Source organism: Cariama cristata, unplaced genomic scaffold (assembly GCF_000690535.1).
Source record: "Cariama cristata isolate BGI_N322 unplaced genomic scaffold, ASM69053v1 scaffold2707, whole genome shotgun sequence".
Lineage (NCBI taxonomy): Eukaryota > Metazoa > Chordata > Aves > Cariamiformes > Cariamidae > Cariama > Cariama cristata.
In genome coordinates, this window is record NW_009626942.1 from 30,085 (window position 1) to 38,795 (window position 8,711).

At 41.7% G+C, this 8,711-nt stretch overlaps 1 protein-coding gene across 1 annotated transcript in view; it reads right to left on the reverse strand.

Annotated features, from left to right (window-relative positions):
• PPM1H (protein phosphatase, Mg2+/Mn2+ dependent, 1H) overlaps window positions 1–8,711 on the reverse strand; it is a 74,339-nt gene that overhangs the window by 25,242 nt on the left and 40,386 nt on the right. The window contains exon 6 of the mRNA XM_009704236.1: window positions 3,709–3,827. Within this exon, the coding sequence (XP_009702538.1) occupies window positions 3,709–3,827 (119 nt within the window). The remainder of the gene's footprint in view (window positions 1–3,708; window positions 3,828–8,711) is intronic.

An 8,711-nucleotide genomic window follows, 5' to 3' on the forward strand; every position in this document is an offset into this window, starting at 1 on the left:
ACAGCTCTTAAGATGCTTTGCCAGCTACAGTATGCGTTTTGCAATGGTTGCTCAACCACAACACACGTGGGCTGAGGGCACAGGAGGGGCAGCTCACGGTCAGCTCCCACCTCAATGGGATTCATTTTAGATACGTTTAACACAGCGGATTTCTCATCTCAGCTGCCACTGCAGAGAAAGGAGGCAGGGTGGGAGAGCCGGAGGGAGAAGGGAAAGGCTGGTCTCAAAGCAGTCACAGGCAGCCTGGACTAGTGATGCAGTACACATTGCTGGATCAGTGGTTGTCCTAATGCTGTGGGGAAACTTGGCAGCTCCGCTACCACTGTGGGCTGTTGAGACAAAGCCAGTGTGGAAACATCACATGAAAAAAAAAAAAACGGAAAGAAAAAGAAAAAAAAAGGCCAAATGCATTATGACAAACCCAAAGACAATAATGTTTTGTAATCCAAACAAGTCGGGCAAGCCAAGCCATTGTTGAGAATCTGAAAAGCTCCAGAGCACAGAAGGGTAAAAATGAAGAAAAAAAAAATCATACAGCTTCTAATAGAAAATTCAGAAAGTGTCCTGAATTTTAAAATAAAACAGTTCATTCTCCTGAGGAAACATCAGAGCAGAGAGAGTTTTACACCCTCTCACTAAAGGATTCAGTAATTAAGTGTAGGAGTGGCTATTTCTTCCTAACATCACCTGCACCTCTCTACATGTACACACAAATGTCAACACACAGTGAAGTCACTGACCAAAAAAAGGTTTAGACAATTGATCTTCTGCATCGCAAGTGATAAAAGTTTGGCAGCGTTTTAGCATATCAAGCGCTGGCTGGCCAAAGCTCCATCTGACGTTTTCCAGAAAAGAAATATATATGCTAATTTATTCTCAATGATAGATATTGTCCTTAGAAACAACTGCAGAACAGACATGTCCTCGGCTGCTGTGTTCTGATGCATCAGTTAAATCTAGGAATTAGAAAGGGAAGAAAATAGAAGCAAAACCCTTGAAGTGGAAGATGACTAACCACCTCAAACCATCACCTCTGAGGGCCCACCAAGCTGGAAATCTAACGTCTTGTCCACAATCTCAACCACTAAAATTGACCCAGACTTTTGGATAAATAGAAACAGATTGCTTGTCCTCTGCTTAGGAGATCACTGCACACAATTTGATGGAAAACAAGATTCCCCTGGGCAAACACCCCGCAAAAAGAAATGGATCCTTATTTAGAAGGGTTTTGATTTAGATAAATGTATGGCGATAGAGTAATTCCCTCACCATTTTATTGTCTCAAGGGAGGCAAAGATGTAACTGATGCACTAGCTGTGGGATATGGAGCAGCTAAAAGATTCTGATTCTTTTATTCAGGACAAAAACGTAGCCCCCATTTTCCACTTCCAGCCAGAAGTCAAAAGGAGCAGCAGGGAGAGGTAGCCTCATCACAGTCTCCACATGCTTTTGCTTGGCACAGGCCACCTCTTTCTGTGACAACACTGAGGTGAATTCAGACCGGAATTTTCAAGCCACAGTTTAAGTATTTTTTCTGGAATAACTGCTTACAGCTAGGCATATTTGTGCTAAACTGGTGGTATTTTTTGCATTGATCATATTAGAATCTCTAACTGGTTCAACAAGTGTCCTTCACGTCAGGAAATTCAGAAAAATCAACAGGAAAATCACCTCTCTTCTCCCCCCTGCCATATGCTAGAGTTAACAGAGTTCACACATCAGTACTGAAAAACAATACATGGAATCAAATCTGCCACCCATTTAGACTTACCCAGCCTCTTCTACCTTACTCATTATTCTACATTTAAAAATCTGCGTTCCTTCTTATTTATCTTTCTTCTAATGCCAAACAGTATTAGCTATGCAATACCCATTTTGAATAAGGTGAAGTGCTATGCACAGATTCAAAAATGAGGTACAAACTGACAGAGAGAATTCTCTCTTTGTTTGATTTTTAACCGTTCCAACCCTGTATACATCCCAACATTCCGCAGGTGATTTTGAATGGAAAATCAGAGTTAGCAGAACTTCCACTGAGCTTTTTGATATGGCTCTCAAGTTCTCTCTAGTGTGCACAAAAAGTTATTTTTCCCTCTTCATGCTTTACTTGGCATTTATCAGCACCAAATTTGATCACTGTGATGGTCATTCATGTAAATCACTTAATTTTTTGCAGCTCCTCATGGTCTTTCTTGTTTATTAGGAAAAAAGCTGTGGTGTCACCTGCCAATGCTGCAACTTCAACCATTCTAACCTCATTTCCTTTCCAGACCACTAACCAACCAGGGAAACACAAAACAACCCCCACGAACCTGGAAAAACCCTCTTTGCCTTCCAACCGTGATGAAAGAATTCTGCTCTTACCCTCCTCTCAGGAAGTTCTTGGCCCACGATATTTCTGTAGACTCTCCCCCAAATTAGAAGGTCTTTTTTCTTTCCTTCCTGTCCCTCCCCCAGTAGCATCTCACACCTTGAAAAAGAGATTTTGGAAGTCTACATAACCCATTCTTCACTGATGCCTTCAGAGACATCTGGGAGTTTAATACGAAAACTCCCTTTGCAGAAACTGGGAGAGTGTCTCATGATCTTCCAAATGTTTTGCTGTTTAAGTCCTCAGTTGATCCCATGTTCTCATTCTGTTCCTATTCTTTTTAAAAAGGCTACAGGCATGAGCAAAATGTGAAGTCATAATTCTCAGGATGAGATTGCATATTGTACTAGCAGCTGTTCAAGATGATGGACAATGATGGTTATTCCCAGATTAACATGTTCTGCACAAACACTCGAGATAATATCAAACTTAGATCATTATTCTGCCATTAAAACATCATTGTATTTATGGTCTATAAAGTATGGGACAAATCAGAAGCATGTGGAGTTGTAGTTGTGTGTGAGCATCCGATTCTCCAAACCTACAAGAGTTCAGGCTTTTTAACCCCCTCCGTTCTTTCCCCTCCTGAAAGGGCATTTGCTAATGATGCTAACACACAAACAGCATGGAAGTAAAGACCGTTTGCATACATAGGGCCTTTGCCTTTATAGCTCACACACAGAGCCCAGAACAGCAGGGATTAGGACTTCTCTAAGTGAGTGGGAGTCACTTGAGAAGGAGCCTCTTGAACTGACACAAAACAATGAAGACATTTAGCCAGAGACAAAAAACTCATCGTTCTTTCTGTCTTCACTTCATTAAGTCAATGCTGTTCATTCAAGCCTTTTCATTTCAGGCTGGCTATAACTTTTATTCAGATAGGCCAGTCTCTAAACCAATTCCTCAAGGGTTACCCAAATCAAGGATCAGCTGCACTGGAGAAACAGAGGCAGCTCTTCCCTTCTGCAAGCATTCCTTGGCATGCAAAGGCATGACAGCCTGCTGATCCAGGTTCTATAAAAAGCTACTTCCAAGATAGGAAAGTTGTTTAGCTTTCAGAAAGATCCCCTAGCATGTCTTCCTCTTTAGGTATTTGCTCTGCTTTGAGTGCTCACATGTTAAAATGAACCGAGGTCCTGGCCCTGGTGGGAGGTCAACATATTTAAAATGTTAACTTGTAAAAGAAAAGTACATCTGAAAGAAGAAAATACCTTTCCCTTGAGTAGGCAGACATACACCTCCATGTTTGATGCAGTTTACACTCATCAAAGACATGTACAAAGCAGGCATTGGCTGGGGAGAAGGCTGACCCCATGCTGAGAAGGACATGTTCTTACCAGCCAGTCATGTTGAAGTCACGGTAGAGCATCCTCTTTCCAACTTCCTTGCGCTGCACCCTCCGTGGAAACTCTAAATGTGTGAACTCATTTCCCAGCAAGTGGGGCTGCATGTAAGCCTGTGGGCAGAAAAACCAAGCCACAGATACCACACGAACACCATAAAACAAGACATCATCTATTTTTAATGAGGCAGCATTACCATCCCTTCCCGCTCCCTTCCCACACACATTTTTTTCCCCCCACTTTTTAAACAAGGAAGATGATGAGCTCCATTTCAGCAAACGATGTGCACATACACCAGTTCTGACACTGCCTGGTGTCCGGCAGCAGCCTTACAGGGAGCAGTCCTCTTGCCCTTAAAATCCTTCACTTCTTCACCTTGCTCCTTAACATTTGGGATCTTTAAAGTACGCCTCATCCACTGTCCCTGAAGGAGTCTGCAGGGCTTTGTAAAACAGAACAACATCTCTTTTTGTAAGTCAGTGACCTAAGAGAAGGGAACCATCAAAGGACAAAGCCACGGAGCAAGCCGAGACTTGGAGGGGTGTGTGTGAAGTTCAAGCTTTTTAACTCCCAGTTCAGCTATGCCAACAACGCACATGACCTAATATTACTACCACACTTTAACTGTCTCTGCCTCGAGAAAAACGTTCTCTTTTACCTGCTCGGTGTCCTGCACCCCATCACACACGACACTGCAAGTAAACATGAGTTGCACAGCAATTTATTTTCTTGTTTTCTAAAAACTACTTCCTTCATGCAGAATAGACTTTAAGAAAAGCAGCAGCAGTTTTGTGTCACAACCGCAACTAATGTTTTTGATGGTGTTAATGGTCGAATGCTGCTGCTGCTGTCCTTTCTGGTGTGCTGCTCTGCAGATGCTGGGAGGCCTCTTCGCCAGAGCTGTGCCCCAGGCTCATGTTCTCCAGCGCTGACTGTACTTGAGAGCATCGTGAGGCTCTTTGTCCACTTCACAAATTTTTGGTTTGGATTTATACACGGATCAGCTGACACGATAGGTTAATCCTAAATATACTGTATTTCTTCTTTCTGAAATAAACCTCACTCATTTTTCTTTAATATTTGCATAAACAAGCCTTTCTCCCTCCCTCCCCAAAGCCACATTGTGAGGGAGCTCTTCTGAAGACACAGTCAAATTGGCTACAGAACTGAAAAAAGTTGTATTTCCTAACCTTTTGGCAGATAACTCTTTTTTCTTATCCAGCCAGTTAAGGCAATAAAGTCTGTCTTATCTCCAGCAGCAGCTGCCGTCAGGGCAGACCAAATGAGCTGGCTTTATTTTGTGGGTTTGTCATAAATCTAGCGCTCATCAAAGGTGAGCGGCAGGAAGCAGTGGAAGCCCTTATTGATCTACCTGGCAGCTATCATGCAGATAGTTCACAATAAAATATTTCCTGCATTTAAGGGCCAAGCCTGCTCCCACTCCATTTAGTAGGAGTTGGATCAGGCTCAGCACATCACAGCACTAACCTTCCATCAGCTTATCCTCGTTTCCGTCGCCAGACATCCTTCCAGAAAACACCTCAAGCTCGCCTGAAACAGGGTTGAGGGAGATGGCTGTGTGTAGCCAACAAGATTGGATTCTGCTTTCAAGAGGCGGCTTTCAAGCACGCAAGTGTGATCTTGACATTGTGATCCCTTCCTGGAACAGGAGCTCCATCAAATTCTCTCTCCGTGTACAGTTAAGGGAATTACATTTTTTTTCCCTGCAGCCTACAGTGAGCCAAGGTCTCCTCCTCCTCCCAAATATTGTTTTCAAGGACCTTCTAATTGAGTCACTGTTCCTCATTACAGAGATGGTTGCGAAGCACTAGTCACTTTTGAGAGGTCTAGCAGTATTAGTCCAGATGAGGCTTTTCATACTTTCAGAGCTTGGGATTCTTTATCTAAAAGTACATGTAAACTTTTGATTTTTATTTATATTCATTCCAGTCACAAAAAAGATGGAACATCTCTAATGATTTATTTGATATATTGCTATACACTGACAGCAGAACACTGGTCTTTTTTTTTTTTTGTATTTTTTAATTCTTTCTAGTCTATGACACTGTAAACAATTAAGTCAGTCTTCTTTGAAAGTGCAATTCAATTCACTTTTAAAAATGCACAGCCTATCTTGATTAAGTCATTACAAACCACTTCTAGCTAAAGACTACTGTCGCCTGCCTACAAAACATGAAGCCTTATTTAAAGCAAAAAAACTTCATACCTGACATCAAAATGAAGTTATTTAACCTTTAGATTATGAGATTACTTATTAGGCTGGATCACAGGTCCAGAAGAAAAAAGATACAGGGTTTTAGCAATTTTCCCCTTGAAAACAAGAATTTCCTTTATTGAAAAGGTAAAGCCATTGGGAAAGACTGCATTTCATAAAGATTTACTCAGATGGAAAGTCTGAGGTCACAAGTGAAATAAGATTAATAAAGCTGGCAGAGTTACCAGTGGACTGCTAATGTTCAAATAAGATTTCTCTTCCGCAGCCAAGCTTCAATGCCTGATTTACAATCCAGGGATCTTAACTTGATTCTAATATTTTTGGCGTCAGTGGAACAGAGGGAAAAGAGCAATTTGGAAGCTTCTGGTGCCTGTGAGCTGAATTCTTATGTGAAGAAATGGTGATTTTTGTCAGGCTTTTTTTTTTTTTTAAATTTTCTATATTTTTTTACCCTTTTCTTTTTAACAGTTCTTTTTGATGCTTCATTGGTAATTCTACAGAGAGAAGAATGTTCTACTATAAAACTCAGCTGCAACTTCCAGTTGGGTTTGCTGAGAACTGTTCTCCATTTACTATGAGGCAGGACTCTTCTCCCTTTCCACCCCTATCAAACTGTGCTGGGCAGCAGAACCAGAAAATAAATAAAAAGCAATACTTAAAAGATCTACAGATCTTTCAGGTAGATATACAAGCAGACACAATGAAATGCCCTGAAGTGATCAAATGAAAACCAAAAATGGTAAGTGAACTGACTACCAGAATTTCATTTGTGATGAGGGACCATATTTTCCGTTTTTTCATTTGTTTAGTCTCAATTTGCAAGAACCTCAGATGAGAAACACCATTCAGAGAAGTTAAAATCAAATAAAAAGAGTGACTATCAAACACTTTCTATATCCTTACAAGGTATGTTCAGACAACATTGTTATTTTCCATCATTTTTCCTTCAGAAGCTATTACAGTTTTTTGGCATAAATCTGGCATAGTCTGCATCACGTGTTTTTGGTACTTTGCCATTTTATGCTGCATTTTGTGGCTGGATGTATTACATTCAACATTAGTTGTTTAAAATGGAGTCCGCTCAAGGAAATATTAGTCACATTTCTTTCAAAAGGCCATTTACTTCCTGCTGTGTTTCCTGGTGATCAGCAAAGCAAACATGAAATTAAGATAAACTTAGACTTACACACCAGTGTGTCAGTTAATTAGGTGGCAGAGAACACTGCATTTATCTTATCATACCTTGATAAGCCCTGCTGATGTCTTTTCCAGCTCCTCCAGTACGCGCTGCTCTGGGACAGCACCGTCACTTGTAGTTTCACTGTATTCTGTGTTATTTTCAGAACTGCTGTTTTCCCCTACGTCAACTGTATCTTACAACTTTATCCTCTTATCATACTGTGCAATGTTCTCCAATAGGCTATTCTACTATATGGGACTACCGCTCACAACAGCATGCACAGCACAATGCATCCAGAAGCTTTGCAAATTACTCAGCTGTTATCATACGGACATGTTTAAGCCAAACAGAGATTAAAGCTGGTGGTAGAAGGAAAGAGGGAAGTGGGAGCCAAATCCATCCCTGGATTGGTCTGTCCTCTTATGAAAGGCCAGGACCCTTTCCATAAAACCACACATCTCTTTTACCAGAGCATCGTGCAACATGTCAGATGGCCAAAGCAATCCTACGCTGGGTGATGCGGGGAGCTCCAAACTGTAAGAGAATTCAGACACATCTCACTTTTAACTGAAGCACTGAACTGACATTTAGGAGATCTAGGTTCATTTCCTCTTCAGACTTGGGTTCCCCAAGCATCCTTTGGCAGATAAGGTAGTATCACTTAATCCTCACCTGAACAATGGAATAAGAATAGGTTCTCTTTGAACCCACGCCTGTCTGGGCTCACGAACCTTTGTTTGAATGGTGCCAAGCACAAAGAGCATCCATGGCTCACTGCCACTGACGGCCAGTCCGTCTCTACTAGTCATAAAGCCTGCCCTGGTAGCAGCAGCACATCATCTTTGGTCTGAGCTGTGAACGTCACATGACATCTTCAAAGTGCAACTTTGATAACTAACAGAAATACATCCATCTGCAATATATTCATTGATTTTATACATATTTTCCAAGGGACTAAGCAACAAAATCTATGCCATTTACCACTGCAATTTAGACTATCACGACTGAAATTAACAGTCTCCTCAGAAGATGAAAAGAAAATTGCCTCTGGCAGTCATTGCCTGTTCAATTGCTGAATGTACCAGAGCAAGTTCCCAGTCAATACTGGATTTTGTTTTCCCTCAAGATACACCGATATAGGAAGCCAGGGCTTTCCTGGAGTAGGCGATGTGTGAAGTTCTCCTGCCACAGTGCTAAAAAGAAAAGAAAGACGCAAGAATTCAAAAGAAAAGGAGGCTTGTGAATGCCCAACAGCAGAAAGGAAGGTGTATGGTGCATTGAACCTCTACAGAAGCCGAAGGACAAAGGGAATACCAGTGCAAGGCTTTCAGGCCTTACATCTTAAGAAGTGCTCTCCAACTGAAGGATTGCCTTCCGCAATACTCTCACAAGTCACCTGATGCAGAAGTCTGCCTCTGCCATACAGCCTGCCTGAAATTTGCAGCTGTATGCTGTCCTCCCACTGCAAAAAAAGGGTGTGCAGATGGAGACAGCGGGATGACCATGCCCAGAGCTGCTCAAAAGTCAGAATGACTGGGTAGTCACAGAATGCCAGACTGGTTGGGGTTGGCAGAGACCTCT